The 22,884-nt window shown below is 41.9% G+C and overlaps 1 protein-coding gene across 1 annotated transcript in view; it reads left to right on the forward strand.

Moving 5' to 3' along the window:
• The first annotated feature begins 734 nt into the window (after positions 1-734).
• Positions 735-22,884, forward strand: part of MED12L (mediator complex subunit 12L) — a 247,335-nt gene continuing 225,185 nt past the window's right edge. The window contains exon 1 of the mRNA XM_060242347.1: positions 735-975. Coding sequence (XP_060098330.1) covers positions 877-975 — 99 coding nt within the window. The 5' untranslated portion in view covers positions 735-876. The remainder of the gene's footprint in view (positions 976-22,884) is intronic.

Here is a 22,884-nt window from a genome sequence, read left to right on the forward strand (position 1 = left end):
GCATGTTTATTCAGGAATAAACTCCATTGAACTCTATGGGACTTCTCAGTAAGAATGCATATGAATAGGCTTCAGGGATCACTTGATAGAGATTACTTAGCTCTCAGCATCATCTAGCTAATCCTTTGCACTCTCAACAATGTGGTTAAGTGTGGGAAGGCTTCTAATGTGTCTGTGAGTACAGAACTAGGTAGTGGTAGTTACTTTGGATCAAGTAATATGAAAGGGTTCAGTGGGGGTGGCTTTTTAAAAAGCAATCAACAGCAAACGTATATAACTAAACTCAGAAATGGGTATGGATGGATCCTCTACTGTCAGACTCAAAAATCAGGGTGATTTTCCTACTCTTTCAATGCAAAAGTGCAGATTAGGCCGTGTCAGTAAGTTAGTAGGGTTGCAGCGGGGAGTTACTTCAAATGACAAGATGGTGAATTTCTGTACAGATACCATTTTAACCTGTTTTTCCTTCACCAGACAATTACCCCACCAGGGAGAAGAAAGGGGACTGGGGAAATTTAATTCCCTTCCTGTTTGAAAGACTGTCTCTCTCCGTCGGCCTTGAGATGAAAGAGAAAGCGATATCACCTAGAAGGGTTATGGTGGTCTCTGGGTACTGAATAGAAGATGCTCCTTCTATTGACTGGTTTGCCTCCTCGGTTGGTACTTCGGGGGGGGGGGGCGGGCTGGCAGTCGCCTCTGTGGGTGGGTTGCGTTTGTGCAGCATCCCAGCCCGCCTCTGCCTCTCTCTTCCCTGTAGGAAAAGAGCCAGACCCAGAGGGGGAGTCTGTCTGCCAGCCAAGTGCTGCTCCCTGGTGCTCAAAGGCTGCTCCATCTCCAACTCTCTCTCATTCATTTCGCCGGTTAACATGAGAGATCATGGCCGCCTTCGGGCTCCTCAGCTATGAACAGAGACCCCTCAAACGAGCCCGCTTGGGGCCGCCCGACGTCTACCCGCAGGACCCCAAGCAGAAAGAGGTGAGTGGCCGCCCAGTCGCCGGCGCGCACCTGGCGAGGGGGAGAAGTTTGCCCGCCTGCTGCCACCTGCGCGAGAGGGGGAGGGGAGGCCGGCCGGCGAGGTGGGCTGAGGGGGGCGGGGAAGGCGCCTTTTCGCCCTAGAGCGGCGCTGCTCTCAGGCTGGGTCAGGCTACAGCGTCGGGAGCCTCTGGTTAGCTTAGCCGGCGGCGGGGGGGGGGGGGGGGTCCGCTGAGTGTCTGGGCCTGACGCGCTGGAGGCTTGCCTGCTGCTGGCTCCCCGCCCCCTCTCCCATCTTCCCTGCTTCTCTCCTCAGTGCACCCCCCGAAACTTTTGAAAAATGTCGGCTTTGCACAGGGAAAATGCTCCGCTCTCTTCCCCGCCCCCCAACCCTGACTTGCATTTTATGCCACTTGCAAGCAGACCCGCTGGCAGCCGGGGATGGAGCCGCCTGGGCCAGCTCGGCTAGACCTGTGTGAATAGGAGGACCCCTCCCCCATAGGGCAGACCATTCCCGCTGGATGCTCTTCCCCCCCCCGGCTCTGGCGGCAGGCGGAGAGGGGCTCGAAAACCCCGTGGTCAACTCGTGCTGCGGGGGGTGTGCATGATGGAAGCAGGTATAGCAAAGGGGAAAGTAACTTGAAAGCTGGTGAGTGGTGGCCACAGCTTCGCTTGATTTCTTTGCGGGCTTGGGGGGGGGGGGCGGGATGGGGAGGGAAGAGAAAGAGAAAGTCTCCCTCAAGCAGGTAACTTCAAAACACCTGCACTCGGTATTTTTTTTTTTTTTAAATGACATTAGCTGGTCCAATACAGTAACCATGATGTTATCTAGGTACGCTTCACAGCAATTAACAGATAATTGCTTTAGGGGAAACACAGGCTTATTATAATGTTCGCCTGCCATTTGTCAAGGGATTTGTTTGTTTCCTTAACTCACCTGCTACCTGTTTGTAACTATTTTTCCCACTTAAGGTTAAAGTCATGAGTTATTGGTAAACTATTTCTTAAGAGGTCAATTCTGTTATGTTATGCATATTATATTTTTGGAGTAAGTCTCTCTGCTTTTGGGTGGCAGTAATTTTATGTGGGGGCTGTAATGTTTGTATACCCCATGGGTCTTTCCCCGTAGACAGTCTCCACTTCAGTGCTTCTCAGAAATGTTTAGTATTTGAACTGGACCAATCGGCATGGCTTTGTGGCATGCAAATGTTAGCGCTCCCATGTGGAACTGGTACTGTGCAAAATGGTGTCCTGAATCTTCCCATTTGGGGGCTATAATTTGGTGTTTCCTTTAAAAAAAAATAGTGGTAGTTTTCAAATTGTTGTGAGGCTTGTATGGATAATTTGAATGGTGCACTGAAAAAGCATATTTTCTCTCAAACTTTCAAGTAAATGTTTTAATATTTTTTATGTTTGTTAAAGTAACTGTGCCATTGTAAGCAAAGTTACATTGTTATACATCCATTAATTTCAATGGACGCATAACAATGTAAATCTCCCTAAGATGGCACTGTGAAAGTCAGACACTTGATGAATTTGGTAACTTAATATTCTAGAAAAGGGGTGACCAAAGTTGCTTAACATGAGAGCCACATAGAATAAATATCAGGTATTTGAGAGCCTCAAGACATGAACGTCAGATCTTTGAGAGCTGCAAGGCAGGCAAATAGACAGGGGAGGGAGGAGGAGAGAGGAAGAGAGAGGTGGAAAGAAAACAGCTTTAAATACATCGTCCAAGTTGCCAGCTGCCTTTCCTTGGATAAGTGATTTAAAGAGACAAGTGCCTTATTGAAGCCAGCTGACAGGGTGATGGGGGCTTTGCGAGCCACACAATATGTGTGAAAGAACCACATGTGCCTCCTGAGCCACAGTTTGGCCATCTCTGTTCTAGAGGTTGTACAGGATTTGCGAGAAAAGTTTGTGATTCTTGAGATTTACTGTTACTGTGTATTCAGCTAGTGAACCATTTTTTTTGGCATTTATTAAGGCAGTGTGAGGTCTCAAAGCATGAAGAAATTATGCTCAATTTTTAAAAAAAATTATTGTACCTACATTCTCATACAAAGCTTCTATTCTTGAAAGTAACCATATGGATCACTAAAAAAAGGAATAGATGAGCCTGCTCCTCATGTTAATAATAGAATTTCAGCTGCCCTGAGCCTGCTTTGGTGGGGAGGGCAGGATATAAATCGAATAAACCTAAACCTATCTCACTTTATCAGGGAGAACTGTTGTTATAATACTATCAGTTACAGAATGAGTGAGTATTGTATATTTCTACATAAACTGAGCAGTCTGTTCTTTGCTATTTTTGTATTGTATAACTAAACTAGAGTTACTATGCATAGGATTGAGTTTTATGGTGTCAGTATCAATGCAAGGGCACAATTCATCTCTATAGTTTGACGTCAAATCCAAGTTTTGCCTTTGCTACAGAAAAGAGTAAGAGTCCAGTAGCATCTTAAAGACTACCAAAATTTGTGGTAGGGTATGAGTTTTCATGAGTCAGTGAGCAGTGACACAAGAAAACTCATACGCTACCACAAATTTTGGTAGCCTTTGCTTCTGGACTCTTACTCTTTTCTGCTGCTCTTTTCTACTACTACAGACAGACTATGCTGCTACCTGTCTTGATCTATCTGCATTTGCAATGGGAGTGTTTGCTGTGGTACCAGTGTTCCCTCTAAGCTGAGTTAGTGTGAACTAGCTCACAGTCTTTTAGCCTCTAGCTCACATGTTTTTGTTTCAGCTCAGGAAGGATGGCCCCAGAACAAACTAGTTTATACAGTAGACAAATTGCTCAATCACAACTTTAATGACAGTAGCTCACAAAGTAGAATTTTTGCTCATAAGACTTACAGCTTAGAGGGAGCATTGTATGGTACCCTGCTACTTGTCTTTAGTCTTGACTGCCAATATTCAACTATGCATGAGACATCTCTCTCTATACCATAGCATCCGACCCTTCCCATGGATAAGTTGATAGTTTCACATAGCACTATTTTAATTTGGCCTGTTTTTTTTTGGACTGAAAGCAGAACTGGTCAGACAGTGGGTTGTCAAAGTGACCAGCATAGGCTGGTGTGTGAATGTGTGTGAGGTTTACAAACTGGCTGTCTATGAAGAGTCTATGTTGTTGGCTCTGATAATAATATGGGTTGTATCTTATGAAGATTTATACTGCAGTTAAATTGTTAGTCTTTAATATGTTGCTCACTGCGGGGAAGTTTTTGACGGCATCCCTGGGGTGCCATATCCTTAGAGATGAATTATCATGGCTAGCAGGACATTTACCCAATAATGGTTTATGGGACATGTTTACATGGAATGTCTGATGAGCAGCAGATTTTGGAAGGACATAGATTTCAGATAGGAAATGCCAAACAAAATATACTATAACTAGTATACTAGTTACATGGCCAATATACCCCAGAAGCAATAAATCTCTGAATACCAGTGTTAGGATACAAAGTCAAGGGAAGTCCTTGGCCTCTATGCCCCATCTGTTGGCCCTCCAAAGCTGATTGGCCACTATCTGAAGTGAATTCCTTGACTGACTACATCTCTGGTGAATAACCTTGGAAAATTCAAAACAGAACACAGTGCAGCATGATCCCAGTGTCCTAGTTGTAAAGTAGGTAGCTGAAGTCGTGATGTGGAGACCTAGAAAATTAGACCCTCCATGTGTCCCAATTTTTAGATCTTTTTTTTTTTTAAAAAAGATAAAATTAAGAAATCTTGAAAAATACAAAACTTCTTTGAAACATTTTCCTCTGTTAGTATGATAAAATGTTTTGTAAGGCAAGGTTTTAAAATAATTTGGCTTCTTCATTCTCCCTCAAAATGCCTTTTGATACATATATAATTAACGGATCTGGGTAATTACATCTCCTATATAATGCTGAATATGAGTTTAATTCGAGTCCTCTGGCCTGTTTCAGATTCTTCTGGCTTTTTTTTTTTGCTGATGAAACAAAGTAAGTACACTAAATCAAAAACAAAAACAGCAAGCTGGTGTATAAAAACAGTAGAGAAGTTTGTTTCAGTCTGCAAATTGTCAGTTCTCTGAAGTTTGTGAAGATAAAAGTGAATGTTTTGATCCTAAGGAGAATTTGGAAGACTTGTTCATAGTGCATAGGCTCACCCCATTATTGCTTGAAAAAGATGTTCCTTGTTTTTGCATTGTTTCTTGTCTGTGCTCTCAACATTATTTAGAGACTATTTTGAAGTTTAGATTCATAAAAACTTCCTGCTTTGTTGCAAGGTTTAGTTTCTGGTTTATCCTTTCCCCTATTTTAGCAGTTGTAACAAATACAGGTTGCTGCTCCATCTCTGAGTATACAGGTTGCTGCTCCATCTATGGGTACATTTGTAATTGTTATCTGAATAAAATTAATCCTTTTAAATTTCAGAATACAAACAGTTCAATTTTATGTATTTTATTATATAAATAATTTTATGTTCTTAAAGGAGAAAAGTCTACATCTGATTTAAAAAACTGGGAAAGTTTCAGTTTCCCTACAAATTTTATTTCACCTGTATTGCTTTCCCTTAAAGAGTCCTGTGGCGCAGAATGCAATCTGAGTGTAGATGACTAGGGAAGGCAATGGCAAACCACCCTGTAAAAAAGTCTGTCGTGAAAACGTTGTGATGCGACATCACCCCAGAGTCTGAAACGACTGGTGCTTGCACAGGGGACTACCTTTACCTATTTATTCCTTTCCCTGCAGAGAAAAAATGTTTCCCTTTCTCCTACTTTATGGCTTCAGAACCATTTTACATCATTGGGGTGAGGAAGGGTTTGATGGTATGAGATTGAAAGATGGTATGAGATTGAAAGCAACTGGCTAAGAGAATGGATGTCTTTTTAATTTAGTCCTTAATTTTTTTTCAATGTTCTGTTTTTCAGTAACATGAAACAATCCAAGATTAAAATATAAATTTCCCTTCCCACCATTCATCTTCTTGTTCATGCAGTCTCTTTTTGGTGTAAGCCATTGTACCACTGAATGTTAAGAATAGCAATAATTTTCTGACATATTTAACTTAGCATTGTGATGTGAATTATATTGTTTCCACACTAATAAATACTGAGCTGGTTCACTGCTAAACCCATTCTAGGTTTTATGTTGAATGTTAAAACATTCTTGCTTCAATAGCTAAACATGTTTTTGATTGGCCCAAGCATGAAGCTGCCTTATCTTGAGTCAGACCACTGGTCTGTCAGTGTTAACACGGTCTACTCTGTCTAGCCAGAGTTATAGTGGATATCAGACAGCGGTTTTTTTCTGCACGGTACAATGCCATAGAGTCCAACCTTCAAAGCAGACATTTTCTCCAGGGGAGCTGATCTCTGCCAGCTGGAGATCAGTTGTAAAAGCGGGAGATCTCCAGGCCCCACCTGGAGGTTGGCAACACTGTCAGATACAGTGAAACAAGATGTTTTCAACCATTACATATAGATTAGTTGGTTAGTTGCCAGGAGTTAGTGTAGATAAGAACTTAGCTTTCCTTATCTGTTTTACTGAAAAATTAAGACCCCTCCTTCCCACTTAACATGTGTGGAGTGTTGCCTCAACTTGGCCCTTAAAGCAACTTCTAAGCATAAAGTATGCCTATTCAAATGCATGTATGTATTTAATGAAAAGATTTACAAGCACTCCTTTCTCTCTAAAACCTTGAGTCCCAATTTGTGTTTGAGAATGATGTTTGTTGATATCTCATCTAATGCACAAATCACACTAAATGAAGAACTACAAATTGTAAAAGAGCTGCCTTGTCTGAGAACAAATGCTGCAGTCTACTTATCAGGGCTTTTTTTTTTTTTATCAGGAACGTAGTTCTGGCTGGCTTGGTGTCAGGGTGTGTAGCCTAATATGAAAATGAGTTCCTGCTTTTTCTGTAGAAAAAGCTCTGCTTCTTACTGGCAAGTAAGTTACATTGAATTCAGCAGGCTTACTTCTGAGCAAACAGACTTCAGATTAGGGTTGCCAGCTCTGAATTGGGAGATACTGTGAGATTTTGGGTGGAGCCTGGGGAGGGGAGGATTTGGGGTGGGAAGGGACCTCAGCAGAGTTCAATGCCATACAATCCACCCTCCAGAGGAGCCATTTTCTCCAGAGGAACTGATCTTGGTCATCTGAAGATCAAGTGAAATAGCAGGAGTTTCCCAGGTGCCACCTGGAGGCTGGCAAACCTAAAATGCTGAAGAGTTGCAATTCAGATAGTTCTCATTTGTTTCCAGTCTCTTGATAATCAGTTCAGTGATTTTGATGGCTTTCTCCTGTGTGAGGACCAGTAGGTGGGCAATACCTTCCCCCAGTACCCCTGCATTGTAAATTGACATGTTTCAGGCAGTAACCAACAATGTACTGAGGTTGTGCTGATGTCCAAGACTTTGCTGTATTGTGCTGTTCAAGATGTGGCTGAAGCAGGTCTGAATAGAATAAAAATCATCTTGCTTGTTTTAACCTCCAAGCACAGTTCACAAGTGTAAGCTCCTTAAACAGCCAGGGTTTGAAATCCTGCATAATCGGGGAGGGGGATAGCAGCATCATAAGACTTCCTAGTTTCTTTTCCAGAATTTAGGAGACCTACAATGTAATGCTATGTGGATTTTTAAAAATGTCAAGTTGCTGATGACTTATGGTAGCCATTTAGGGTTTTCAAGACAAGAAGTATACAGTAGTAGTTTGCTATTGCCTGCTTCTCTATGTAGAGACTCTAGACTTCCTTGGTCACCTCCCATCCTAGTATTAACTAGGGTTGACCCTGCTTAGCTTCTGAGATATGACAAGATCTGGGTAGCCTGGGCTATCCAGGTCAGGGCTACTTCTGTCTAAGCCCATTGAAATCAAGATCAGTGATAAGAGGCAATACAAAAATTGCTGAGGCATTTCTTGACCTATAGGTCAGAGTAGACACAAAGCTGATTACTTAAGTGGTTCGGAATGGGCCATAGGATTGTATGCTTTTTTTTTGTTGACTTCCCTTTGGAGCCTGAATATCTCTCCAAAAGACTATGACTGTGGTTAACTGTTATATAGATTGTTAGGACTACCCAGGACTTCTGCTTAAGACAGCTTCAACACACATTCATTTAAAATATAATATTTCCAATTTCAAGTCACGGTTTGGAGGTTGGGAATAAATTGAAAACTCACCATCTCCTCCCTTGGGTATTTTGCTCTGGCTGTAGTTTAGAGATCCCTTGCTAGGTTTAGATTCAGGTGGATAGCCATGTTGGTCTGAAGTAGCAAAACCAAATTTGAGTCCAGTGGCACCTTTAAGACCAACAATGTTTTACTCAACACATAATTTAAGATACAATGAACTGGAAATTACAAGTCCATAATATAGGTAGAGGGTGAGCAGTAAATTAACATATAGCATAATAAAGATGTTTAACAGATTCAAGGGCCAAACAGGAGTAACAAGCTTAGTTTATATGGTTACCATTTGTTTGAGTTTGATTCTGGGGAAAGACATAGTGGAGGAAATCTGTATATCAAAATTTGAGACTGATGGGCATATCCTGAATTGTGGAATGCTGAGAGTAATTAATTGAGACCCTGCCACTATGCTTAATCTGTTTACTCTTAGGCATGGAGGTGACCTTAAAGCATCTTCTTCTTTGAAGTGGGGTGAGTGATTGCGTAGATTTCTCTCCCCAGGTCATTACCTAGGATGGTGGCTCTTGGGGGCACCAAATTGGGTGCTCCCCACGTGACTCATGGCAGTAGGGATGGGGGTTGCCAGTGCTCAACATGATGGCCACCAAGGCAAGAGGAAGCTCATGCCTGCACTCAGCATGGCCAGTGGCAGCAGTGAGGCCAGTGGCAGCAGTGAGGCCAGTGGGTGGGCAGGAAGGGAGCTCTGCCTCATCTCTCAGAAGCCACCAGTCGTGCCCTGCTACAGGAGCTGCTGTATCCCCTCAGGAGAGAAGGAAGCTCCACTGAGGTGAGGCAAGCCGGGCGCCCGTGAGGGGAGACTGGGTGTGGGGGTAATGTGCAGATGGCTGACTGGCAGGGAACCTCGTGATCTGTGGGTCCATCTGTTTGTTGAGGGGCGCTGCTGGGCTCAGCTTTCCTCCCTCCAGACCCAGTCAACTGGTTCTTGGTATGTGGAGGGGGAGGCAGCGGCAGCAGGGCCCTGGCCTGGCTTTGTCTGTGGGTGGAAGGAAGGGAGGAAGGGCATGGCATGGCAGGTGGGGCAACAGGGCAGGAAGTCAGGTGTGTGTGGCTGGCCTGGGGTCAGTCACGGTTCTCTCAGAACTCTCTCAACCCCAACTATCTTACAAGCAATGTTCCCTCTAAGCTGAGTTAATGTGAGCTAGCTCACAGTTTTTTAGCCTCCAGCTCACACATTTTTGTCTTAGCTCAGGAAAAATGGCCCCAGAAGCAAACTAATTTATGCAGTACCTCATAACTTTAATGCCAATAGCTCACAAAGTAGAATTTTTGCTCACAAGACCCCGCAGCATAGAGGGAACATTGCTTACAATGTGCCTGCTGTGGGGAGAAGGGAATGTGATTGTAAGCCACTTTGTGACTCTTTAAGGTAGAGATGAGTGAAATATAAAAACCTATTCTTTTAATTCAAGTTTTTTCTAGCTTCCCACTGTAATTAATTTTGCATGAAATTCTAAAATTTAGTAACCCTAAGACTGAAAGATTTTCTCATTTAGTTTTTATTGGGTCAGATGCAATTTTATAATGGTAGATCATTGAGGGTGATGGTATTGCTGCTGAAGTTGATCTGTTGGAAAACATCTACCATCCACATATGATCATGAGTAAGATCCACGGATTACTGAGGCTCAGTGGGATGAACTGGATGGAGTAGATTTGTCCCAGATGTGTCCTCCAGGATTCTTGAGACAGTACCAACTGAAACTCAGTGATGGAAAGGTAAGATCTGTAGTGGTCTGGAGTACCATTGCCCCCAGTAAGTTCCCTATTTCAAATGTATGTTTGTTTTTGGAAGACTTTTATGGCTCCATAAATACATTTGCTCAACCATCAGTGTGGCAGGTCACATTCTAGATTTTCTATTCTGATTTAATGTTTGAAGGTACAGTAGGGATATCTTTCAATTATTTACCTCATGGACTGACCATAGGGTTGCCAAGTCCAATTCAAGAAATATCTGGGGACTTTGGGGGTGGAGCCAGGAGACATAGGGGTGGAGCCAAGATCAAGGCTGTGACAAGCATAATTGAACTCCAAAGGGAGTTCTGGCCATCACATTTAAAGGGACGGCACACCTTTTCAATTCCTTCCTTCCATGGGAAAGAATGAAGGATAGGGGCACCTTCTTTTGGGGATCATAGAATTGGACCCCCTGGTCCAATCTTTTTGAAACTTGGGGGGTATTTTGGGGAGAGGCAATGGAAGCTATACTGAAAATTTGGTGCCTCTACCCCAAAACACAGCCCCCCCAGATACCTGTGGATCAATTCTCCATGATTTTCTATGGGAATAAATCTCCATAGGGAATAACAGAGTTCCCAGCAGACATTTCCCTCCCCTCCCCCCGCTTTCTGATGACCCTGAAGCGGGGGGAGGGCCTCCAAACCGGGGGATCCCCTGCCCCCACCTGGGGATTGGCAACCCTAACTGACCATCACTTGGCAGCAGGCCTCAGATTCAGTGGGAGCTCACAGGAGTGCAGCTCCTGAACGTTTCTGAGAGTTCCACCTCCTTGTCCATTGAATAGTATGTGCAGCTGCATAACAATCCCCCGATGAACTCCACCACCTATTTTTCTACAAAATGACCGCTGCTTGGCAGTCATTAAGGTTTACTGTGGCTTGAAAACTGCAGGGCTGGGGGATATGTTAACAACTTTGTTAGCTTCAGATGGATTCCTATGAATGCTGTGGAAGTTTCTTATTGACATAGTGCTGACCATGTCATTTGTGTGCTCCAACCTGAGGATGGACCTGAAAGAGAGAGTCATCTCTGTTGTGGGGTTCCACTTAAGGAATGCTCAGTAGAGGTTGCCTTGGTAGTTCCAGGTACCAGGCTAAAACTTTCCTCTTCCTACAAAGGGTGAGGCTGTGGCCCAGTGGCAGGGCATCTGCTTGGCATGCTGAAGCTCCCAGGTTCTCAATCCCCAGCACCTCTACTGAAATGGCTCTGGTAGTAGCTGATATGCCCAGCAGAGCTGCTGCCAGTCTAAGTAGGCAGTACTGATCTCAATACACTGATAGTCTCATTCAGTATAAGGCAGTTTCAGGCCCTAAGTTTCAGTTGATTTTTTATGGTAGTTTTAAATAGGCACTTTGGGCTTATTTATTGTGTTTTTTTCTTTGTTGAAGCAATTGTAAGTTGATTTGTTAACTCAGAAGGCTTAACAGGGCAGGATATACTGTCAAGTAAATTTACTGTCAAGTAAATTAAGGTTAATTGTTAAATGAATTAGCATTTGGGTTGTGCTCTCCCACTTCTTCTTATGCCCTGCAATTCCATCTGTCTCTATTGCAACCATAGTTTGCTGTTAACATCTAAATTGGCACACACTGGTTTGCCCTTAACCTTCTGAACAGAAATGGAAATTGCAATCAAGCCATGGTTTCCAATTCGTCTTGGAAGGCAGTACAAATCATAGGTTACTGGTTCAGGTTGCGTGTAATGGTAAACTATGACTTACCATGAAAGGGAAGGAATTGTAGCATGCAAGGAGGAGAGAGAGTGGATCAGCTTGAGGCTAACTTGTGCGAGCCTGTGTATTTCAATGTCAAATGTCCATCACATTCCCATAAATTTTAGATATATATTTAGGTTGTCTTGTTTTGGCATTGCTGTATGAATGTTAGAAGGTAATATGACTTCTTGATAGTACACCTGATGGAGTTGGGTCTAGGGTATTTGATTGCCAGATTATCTGCTGCAGAGATGGAAAGGTAGTATTGGGGTTTGTTCTTTTGCTTGAATTCTCAACGTGCATCTTAGATGCTCTACTTCTGCTACTATTTTAGGTTCAAGGGATTCTGTAAATTGTTTCTCAGCTCTGCTTTAAAGGCTAAGGTTTCTTTATGATCTAGCTATAAGACATTTACAACACATTAGCAAGATTTGAGCTATAAATGTCTGCCACAGAGTTCTTTCTTTCATTTTTCCTGCTAGATATGGTATTGTTGTCATAGATCTTTTCTGGGTAACAGTGTGGCCTTCTAGGTCTTTCTTCATTTTACTGCATGTTCAAGAATGCCTTCTTATAAGTCCTTTGATGGATCATATTGTGTCTTCTGAATGATAGCTGGAGCAAATCTAATGTTCATGATAGAGCCTGGTGTTAACTAAATTGTCTACATTATTTTTATATATGCAAATTGCTAGAGGCTAGGAATCAAATATAATTGTTTCCATTCATAAAAAGGCTATAATAAGCATCCTGAAAATTATAGGCTAATTAGAAGTGTGTGCAGCTTCTGTATATCTTTCAACAGCCTTTGACTTAGTGAATGGAGGCATTTACAGAGATACACTTTCAACCATAACATCATATGAAACTCTAGGCCTTAGTGACAACTATATACAAGTAGAAGTTGGAGTTTAGGGTAAGCCAGTACAATAATTTGATTTAGATGTACTTGTTAACACCCTTCCCTTTTTATTTTGTGTAAAAAACCCCTACATGATTGAAGAATTCTGAAGGCCCAATTATCTCCTACGCTCTGGTTGAACATGGAGGATTCCAATGCTTGTCAACAATGATGATGATACTTTTTTCCAGCTATGCTAGTAGGGATGGGAGAGTTTAACTAATTTTGGTGATTACTGGGATGGCACCACTGGAATGTACCAAAGAATCCAGAAGGACACCTTTAGACAGTACTATGAAGTGCTTCTGAAAGCTTGATCACCTTGATATGTGCACAGTCTTAGTTTTCACAGTGGTATACGTTATCAGTTACCATACCTTTGAGAGGTATCTTGTAGACATATCTAGTGCTAAAACATCCAACTTTTGTTTCTGTTCAGTTTCAGATAACATTGCCCTAACTTTGATAGCTCAGGCTAACTCAATCTTGTCAGATCTTGGAAGCTAAGTAGGGATTGACCTTCGTTAGTATTTGGATGGGGGAATACCAGGGTCATGATGCAGAGGTGGCAAAATCACCTCTGCACATCTCTTACCTTGAAAACCCCATGAGGTTGCCATAAGTCAACTGTGACTTGATGGCAACCCCCCAAAAATATTGGCCTCCATTGTACATTGACTAACACTTGTGATAAAGTTATGTTTTTGGTTTTGTAGCCAAGAGGCTGTGAAAGATATTATCCATATGTTGTGTATTGCTCTCTCCAGAGAGAGCTTTATCAAGGACTCTTTAACAGGTGTATTGCTTTATGCAAGTCTGATAAGATTTATTATTCTAGATTAAGGTGTGCTGTTTATGCTATGACACTATTTGCACCTGTCAGGGTACTTGGTACAGGAACTGAGACATAATCTGGGATAATACATTTTACTATGTAATATTGGTCTTTTATAGCTTCCTCAATTCATATGTGCTCTTAAGGGGATTTGTTACAGAAACTTCAGCAACAATCCTGTCTGTGAAAGATGCCCTGTAACAGCCTATGATTTTAAGCAAAGAAATGAGGTGAAATGGTATGAAGTGGCTTTTATATTGTAGTTTCATTACCACAATTCAGAATGCTAATTTGTTTGAACAGGCTGTGGCTGGAGAATGGGATGGAAGCCACTAGAGCCCCAAAAGAATATCAGTTTTGTAGATGTACACTGCTGCTTTTGTGAAAACTTTTTGAAAACTCTTGGCATTGGCCAAGATTCTTTAAGCTAATCAATGTACAGATGCATCCTCAAAAACCTTTTTTTCAAAGAGTTGCCAATATGCAGATGTTGAACAGTGTACCTGTGAAAATGAAAATAAATAAGTTCAGTCTGTGTATCATGCCAAATCCCTTGCGTTGCAGTAACATAATTGAGGCAATTAATTGAAATTTGTTTTTGCCATGTGGGCTGTTATTTTGTTCATGTACTCTAATCATTTGTAGTCATGGTTTGGGAGGCACTACAGGGTCATAAAAGCCTTGTGAGAAGATCACCAGGTGTATTTGTGTGTTGAAGGACAATTCAGAAGTTGGGAAAGAGGGAACTGCAACTTCTAGTTGAGGAGAGGGAATACTCCTGTTACTTTGGGAACCAGTGGCACTAATTTGAACATGAAAGTAAATTAGTTATATAGTGGAACTACACAGTACATATGGTTCATGATTCTTACGTCCCAATATATTTTTTTTAAATAAAAGGCTGTTGCAGCTGTGATTAATGAGGCGAGTGAGTGGTTGGAACTGAAATGCTGGAGAAAATATATAGGTAACTCATTTTTTCCTTTGACCATGAGTAAAAAAAGCACAAGTACAGTGATTTTTACTGGAAAACAGTGCTAGGAGAAAGAGTTAAATAACTCCTCTTCCCCCCTGTGTCTTCCAAGTAGAACTGCAGTCTCAGTGGATATTGTCTGCTAAAAGAGGGGGGGGGGGGTTATGTGAAAGAATTGTGGAGCTGTGTAGGGTTCAGCTGTTAATGTGTAGTTCTGCCCATGGCCTTGAGTAATTCTTAAAATGTTAGTATCCAAATGTTACTGGATGCTCAGTTGCCTGTATTTTTGTTTACCTCAAAAGCAATTTATGAAGGCTTCAAATTTTAGCAAAAGACTGGCTGGAGGTAGGGGTAATTTAATCCTTGACCCTCCAGTGAAATCTCAGTTAAAGGCCTTCTCTACAAAAGCAGAGATTTTTTTATATACTAAATGAATCTTTACTCTAGAGAGGAGTAATAGATGAAGAACAGCTATATTGCCCTTTTCATATTTCCTTGCTATAATCATCTCTTTATTTTAAACCAAGGTATTCAATTTTTTCATGTTGAAATATTAATAATAGGTTCCCAAAGCTGGGAATTGCAGCTGTCTTAATCTTTTTTTTATTAGGATCAGAGTGTCCATTAAAAAAAGAAGTTGTACTGTTATGAACACTTCATGTGAAATTTTCAAGATTGCTATGCCAACAACCATAGCAATTTCCAAAAAGTAAATAATTAAGGACATAAAGATACAGTGCTGTCATTTTCACAATTACTTATTTGAGTAGGCTGCAAGCTAATTTGAAACAGAATTTGACAAAAAACAAACTGGGTGGAGTGAGCGCTGTAAAGGTGCAACCATAAAATGCCACTGCCTACAGAACGGTCTGTGTACAGCCGAAGAATATTCTAAAATTTGATTTGACTTCACTTGGCCTCAGTTGACATTTTGAAAACCAATATGATATCCTTGCAGGAGCCTGCAAAATCCAGCGCAGTATATCATCTGGAGTACATTATTTTGTATGTGACAGCACTGTTCAGTCACCCTGTGTTTATTCAGTGGGAGATGACTTGGAAATCAAGTCATGCCAAATGACAGCACTCTTAACCTTTATACTTCACTTAACTGAGCCTGTTGCTGTGTGAACTCCTTGCTTGACAGCTTATTCCTGTTTTTTTCCTCTCCACAGTAAGGTGCTGGGTTTTTTTGAGTCTGATCCATGTTGTGGGTGGGGAACAAAAGTTTAACTGGAAAAAAATGGGGGAACAAAATGATTCTCAATCTGCTTATGAAAATTTGCTTACCTCAGACAAGGAAAATACTTTGGTTTTCCAAGAATGCTTTCTGGGCTTTATGTGCCAGACATGCACAGTGAAGTTCTCATAAGCCTCTGTGGTCTAGTGGTTAGAGTGCCAGAATGGGATTTTGGAGACTCAGTTTCAAATTCCCATTTTGCTATGGAAGCTCTCTGGGTGGTTTTGGAGCACTCACGCAGGTTTGCTGTGAAGGAAGAAGGGTGAGGTATAAAAGAAAATTTAATTCCAAATACTATGCTGTGCACAAAATGCTTTTTTTGGGGAAAAGTTGAGACTGCAGTGGGATTGCTCATCATATTTGGTCGGACCATTTTTCTAAGTCTAGTGCATCAATAAACACAAATGATTTTGGGACTGTGTGGTATTGCCTTACTTGATGTTGAGAGAATGCCACCTAAATTTTTGCATAATGTAGCAGCTGCAACAGTGATTTAGATTAGGGAAATCTAGTGTATTGTCTTTATACATACTGTGGCTTGTTACTTGCCCTCTAACAGGTTATGCAATATAGCATAAATGTGTACCTGTAAAAACTGGCTGAATCTTGGCTTTCTTTTGGCTGTCCATCTGAATTTTTAAAATTCTTTGTCTTTTGGGAAGTAGAGATATAAATGAAATTTCAAATTGTTATTCTGCTCAAGGCATTGAGTCATAGAGCTTTTATTGGACAAAGGAAAAGATAACAGAGCTAAGATATTTTGGGCTTATTAACTTCCAGTGCCTGTTCTTTGTGCTTGCCTGTCATTCACAATCAAAACATGGAGATAGCTAAATTTTTCCTCCAGTTGGAGGGCTATACAGAAATGAATAGGTGGTGCAGGTAAAGTGCGTATCTTGTGCTCCCTCTTCTCAGCATGTCTGAAACAACTCTCAGTTAAATGAGTCCTTCTTGTCATAAGCTGGGGACTTTCCATTGTTACATGTTGTGGCTCATTTGGAGGAAATGTGGCACAGCAGTCCTGCAGAGATTAAGATCACTCAAACATTCAGGAAGAGACTGGAGTGGGAGTTAAGAACATAAGAGAAGCCATGTTAGATCAGGCCAATGGCCCATCCAGTCCAACACTCTGTGTCACACAGTGGCAAAATTTTTATACACACACAAACACACACTGTGGCTAATAGCCACTGATGGACCTCTGCTCCATATTTTTATCTAAACCCCTCTTGAAGGTGGCTATGCTTGTGGCCGTCACCACCTCCTGTGGCAGTGAATTCCACATGTTAATCACCCTTTGTGTGAAGAAGTACTTCCTTTTATCCGTTTTAACCTGTCTGCTCAGCAATTTCATCGAATGCCCACGAGTTCTTGTATTGTGAGAAAGGGAGTTGATGTCAGATTGCATATGGGAGGCTGCTGGTTGAAGATAATTTCTGGACTACAATTTCCCTGCATATGCAAAGCTCAGCTTTGATAAATTAGCAGTGGTGTGGCTGAACTGACCCAAATGAATTATTTCCAGGGAGGGGGTATAGGTGAGCTAATGGTGGTGCTCCTTGAATGATTGAAGGGGAGAAGTGTGTGTAGGGAAAGAGATGTTAGATCCTAGAAATATTTCAGATATGTGTGGGGGTAGGATGTAGTATTTGTTACTTCACCGAGATTGTCAGAGGAAATTCCAGCTGTTCAGTGTTGGGAAGGTTAGAGACAGGGCAATAACTGCCTGCATCATTTTTTTCTGTAGGGATTTTTTTTAAAAAGCGGTGGACTAATAGTGGATGGAGAGGATGAGGGAAGGGGCCATGAGTTAGTGATTAATTTATGATGGACCTCAAGGACTCACTGATGAGGTTCTTACATTATTTTAGCAGCCAGTGCACAAATAGTGGCATCCGCAGATCCCAGGGTCCTGTCAGTATCCACCATGTCTGTTGGGTCAAAATGTTCCATAAGCAGATAAGATGCAGTATTTGGTTGTTCTTCTGCTTGGCTTCTATTACAACTAGAATCCAGATTAGAGTTTATTCATGTTATTTTATTGGCAGCAAATTGTGTCATGCTATCACAGCTAAGTGGCTACTCCTGAGACAATAAAGGCTGAGATTTAGAAAGCAGCAAATGTCAAGCTACTTTAAACAAGTGGGATGGCCATGAACTAGCTGATGCAATGTTGCTTTTACCACCATTTCATTTGTTTTCCAGTGAGCTTTATAGAATATTCTGTTGGATTCAGTGTGTGTTTTCCACCAGTGTCTTTCTAGAAGTCTTCTAGCCCTCATTAGGTCACTCGGCTCCATGGTAAACCACAAAGCAGGCTAGAAGAGATTGTTGGGGAAGAGTCTTGTTGATAGCTTCATGTTCCATGCTCTCACTACAGCCTCAACAGAATCATAAAATCCCCAAGAAAATTCTGGAATCCCTGAACCTTGATGGGTGGACCATTTTAACTCCCCCCCCCTCCTCGCAGGATGTTGGCACCATACCTTGAGTAGACAATGGTCAGACCTTAAAATAAGACCTCCCTTCAAAGATTCAATGCAAAAAAATTAAATCCAAGGTGGAAACTCTTTCATGTTTTGGACTTGTTACAATTTGAGAAAAGCTCAGGGCAGCCAGAGAAGCTATAAAATCTTGGGGCGACACCAGTGAGGAGCCCTCAGCATGAATGTTGAAGTCACCCAGAAATAAAAGTCTAGGTGTCACCAGCACCGCAGAGCGCCTCTGTCAACTCAAAGAGGGCGCCCAGTGAGGAACTGGGCTGACTGTTACCAAAAAGAATGCCTACTCTATCCTTAGTCCCCCCCCTCCCTGTGTAAGGAACGTTCATTCAATACCAACTGTAGTTTGTACTGGGAGTCTGCAAAAACTGAAGGACCCACAGAAAGTAATAGCCAGTCTTTCTCTTTGGACACTAGAGTGGGGCTGATGAAGGACTGTGTAGTCAGGTGGAGTTAATTGGGCCAGATTGACCATGTCATTTTCTTCCAGCGTTATGCAAGCCAGGTTGATTTTCTTTTGCTGTAATAACCCAGACAGGTGTACTGTTTTGTGCTTCACTGATCTGGTGTTCCACAATGTTAGTGAAGATGTGGAGGGAATAGGAGCCTTTGTGTCATCATCTTTCCAGATGCTATGGAGATCAGAGAAGCACTGAACATTTTTGCCTTCTTTGAACATACTTTCCCCTATATCTACCAGCTTCTAATTGTACTAAAATAGTATCCTGAACTTCCACCCTGTGGCAGATAAAAATTGTCCCCAGTATCACCAAGAAACCCCCCACATTTGGTATACTATCAGCCACAGAAAAGCTATGAAGCAGTCCAGGGCTAACGTCTTAATGTTGTGGTGCTGATGTTGTCTGACAGGTGTTGTTAATCTAGACACTTATGGATCAGCCTTGCTATTGCAGGTTCATGACTGGTGTCTCTCTTTGTCTCCTGTACTGGTGGACTGTTCCTCTGCTCATCATGTGAAGTGGCTGTGCAGCCAAGGCTGAGAATCCCAGGGATGCTTGAGTGTACTGCATTGCCGTTCCAAATTAGTGGAGCATACAAAGTTATTAAGCAATTCAGGCTGCCCTTTGAGATGCAAATAGTGCTTGATTTTCAGATGTGGAATTTATACCTGGAAATCCAAAAGATTTTAGTTTTTTTCAGTCTCTAGTCTGAAAAATGGGATGATTTATAGGGCTTTCTGTTATTTTTTGGTTTAATTTGTTGTAGAGGACAACTTTGCTCTTTTGTAATACAGAACTGCTGCTTTGGAGGGTGGACTCTACAGTATCATACCCCACTGAGGTCCCTTCCCTCCCTAAACAGAAAGTAAATAATTTTATTTCATTAAAAAAAAGATTTTAAAATTTCATCAGGGCAGTCTTTTTTTTTTTGGCACAAAACCACTGGGCAGAATTCTACAGGAAGAAACTTGCAAAAGGAGTTGGTGAATGGATCTTCCATACCTGGCCCTTCTCTATTCCCCAGCTACCCCATAATCCTGAGGGTGGGAAACAAAAGGCACTGCAGCAGGGAGGAGAAGGAACAGGGGGAAATCACTTTCTCCTTCTCCTACTGCTGAAAGTGTCATGTCTTCTGTCAGGAGAGTGGAGGGGCAGTTTCTCATATCATGCAGAGCAATGGAACGGAACATGATACCTTTAAAGAAGTTGTTGCTTCATTCTCATTTTCTCATTCAGATGGCTCTTCACTAGGGTTGCCAGCTCTGGGTTGGGAAATACCTAGAGATTTTGGGGAGGCTGGGGTTTAGGGAGGGGAGGGACCTCAGTGGGGTATAATACCATAAAGTCCACCTTCCAAAGCAGCTGTTTTCTCCAGCAGAGTTGATCTTGGTCATCTGGATATCAATTGTAACAGTAGGAGATCTTCAGGTGCCATCTGGAAGTTGGGAACCCTCCTGTTTTTAACATGGAGTGAAGCATAAATGATTGGAAGAAGATGACGAAGACTGCAGATTTATACCCCACCCTTCTCTCTGAATCAGAGACTCAGAGCAGCTTACAATCTTCTATATCTTCTCCCCCCTACAGCAGACACTCTGTGAGGTGAGTGAGGCTGAGAGGGCTCTCACAGCAGCTGCCCTTTCAAGGACAACCTCTGTGAGGGCTATGGCTGACCCAAGGCCCTTCCAATAGCTGTAAGTGGAGGAGTGGGGAATCAAACCCTGTTCTGCCAGATAAGAGTCCATGCACTTAACTACTACACCAAACTGATTACAACTAAAACAAGGGGAAATTAATACAGCCTTACGATAGCTCTTTACACCTCACTAACAGAGCAATTAGCCTGCCAACCTACTAGTAAATTCATAAATTAAAAAGCAAAACAAAATAAAACACAACCACTCCTGTATTTGCACCTTAGCAAAATTGGTTAAATATAACAATTGTTTTGGGATTATACAAAAAGGTACTTGTGATTATTTTTATTTTTGTTTTCATGAAATCTTAAAATAAACTCCATACAACCCACAATTAAAGTAAAAACTTTTGAATCTCTGTTAGAACATTAAGAACACAAGTGAACTGTCTTCAAATTAGAGAGGACTGAAAAGAAAAATATTTGGTATTTCATTTTTATATTTTCCAGTAAAAGGCCATGCTTTATATTTCTGCAACAGAGGTGCTCCACCGTTAACAAGAGCAGTGCTCCGTAATTGGCAACTGGACATCCACTTATCTTGTTATCCAAAATGGCCCTCATTAAAGGGTATGTTACGAGTGTTCCCGGAACCTGATCCCACAGGATTATTTAAGTCTATTGTATACACAACTCTAGACTCTGACGTTCTTCCAGATGGGAATAAAGGAGAAAAAGAGACAAATGCTTAAATAGTAAAGGGCACTATTGTTGTAACTAAGATATAGAATAAAAGTAAAATGATAGCAGCATAAGTTAACAACTCTAAACTGTTTGTGATAGAACATAGTAGCAATTTATTTGTGGCAAACCAGTGAACCATTTACTTTGTCAAAGCCTAGTGTCTAAGTGTAGTTGCTTTAATGCCGCCCCCCACAATGTTGCTCTCTTGAAGGTATTCCAAAGAAACAGAAAAAAATTGTTGAGGTTTCCCCAAAAGGAATACAAAAATGTTCATGGTGGGAGGAAGAGATAGTCTGCATAAAGGGAAATGGAATCCCAGGAAAGGAAAGTATCAGATTCAGAGTTTGCTCCTCTCAATGTTTTGGTATTTTCATTCCAAAAAAACCTTCAGTCTTATGTATATTATCCAAACATTCCTTGATATGCAAGTGCTTTCTTTCTGGCAAGGTTAAACGCTAAACCTTCTGAGGTTCGCCAGGGTAATTTATGAATATCCTGTATTCTGATAGACTCTGTCTCTGACTAGTAAGATTGACACCTCTTTTCATATTCTTAAGTGTCCACTTTATGAGGATTTTCAGAGCTCTTTTTATTATCCCCTTTTTATCTTATTCTGAACTTTCAATTTTGGTTGCTTTTTTTACTTTGTAATTTTAAAAACTCCACATTACTTTATAGATAATTTTTTTCAGTCCATTCATCCGTTAAGTTGTAGGTATTTCTGCTGCTCAGGGGCGTTTCTTCATGAAGGTTTGATGGGGGGAAAGGAAAGGAGTGGTGGTGGTGATCATGGGAAGCTGGAGGGAAGACTTTACAGACTGGCAGAGGATCAGGAATGGATGAACTAAAATGAGGGAAGAAAATAAGGAAGGACATGGAGGGAAAGACTGGAATGTAGAATGGGCGATATGAAGTTGTACTCTGCTTCCTCTACACAAAAGGATCCTGTTGTTTCATGTCAGCAGTGACAGCTTGTCCAGGGCAGAATAAATAACTACGAAATGGTAGGGTTTGAAAGACCCACTTTATGCACTTTTGTACCGGCTTAGAGGCTCCAAAGATCAGGTGCCAGAAGTTAGGCAGGGCAGAATTGGTGGCTTAGCATCTCTCATACTCGTTGCGTCCACATAGGATTGCCAGCCCCCAGGTGGGAGTGGGGGATCTCCCAATTTTGCAGGCTCCTGTCTGCTATCAACCAGCTGGGGGAAGCTGTACCCCTAACAGCCATGACCCAGCGTGACATCCTCAGCATGATGATGGCATGCCAGGAATGTCACTTCTGTTTGACATCATGTTGGGGACGTCACATGTGGTGATATGGCCCGCCCCCTCTGGAAAGCTCCCTCCCACTCCCCACCAACAAGAGCCTAGGACTTGGCAACTCTATGTTCATGCCTAATAGCCTCTCATGGCTGGTTTTTATAGCCCCATGCCTAAGGGTCATGTTTGCATTGAGCTGTTCAGAAGCAATCCTGCAACTACTCATCTTTGTTATCAGCAAACAGCCAGCATCAGACTGGGTGTAATATGTGTACTCTGCCTAGCTTCAAATAGCAACTGATTTTTTTTTATCTTGGGGTGATGCTAATAGGTGATGTGTCTAGGGGATGCAGTGGGCCTGGCTCAGGTGATTAAGGTACTTGCCCAGCAGTAGAGTAGCCATGTTAGTCTATTATAGTAAAACAAAACAAGTCCTTAGTCCTAACACCATTTAGTCCTAATAACAGGTATTTCAGTATGAGCTTTTGTGAGTCAGAGTTCATTTCTTCAGTTAGAAGAAGAAGATGAAGAAGATATTGGATTTATATCCCGCCCTCCACTCCAAAGAGTCTCAGAGCGGCTCACAATCTCCTTTACCTTCCTCCCCCACAACAAACACCCTGTGAGGTGGGTGGGGCTGAGAGGGCTCTCACAGCAGCTGCCCTTTCAAGGACAACCTCTGCCAGAGCTATGGCTGACCCAAGGCCATGCCAG

Source organism: Heteronotia binoei, chromosome 6 (assembly GCF_032191835.1).
Source record: "Heteronotia binoei isolate CCM8104 ecotype False Entrance Well chromosome 6, APGP_CSIRO_Hbin_v1, whole genome shotgun sequence".
NCBI classification, from domain to species: Eukaryota; Metazoa; Chordata; class Lepidosauria; order Squamata; family Gekkonidae; genus Heteronotia; species Heteronotia binoei.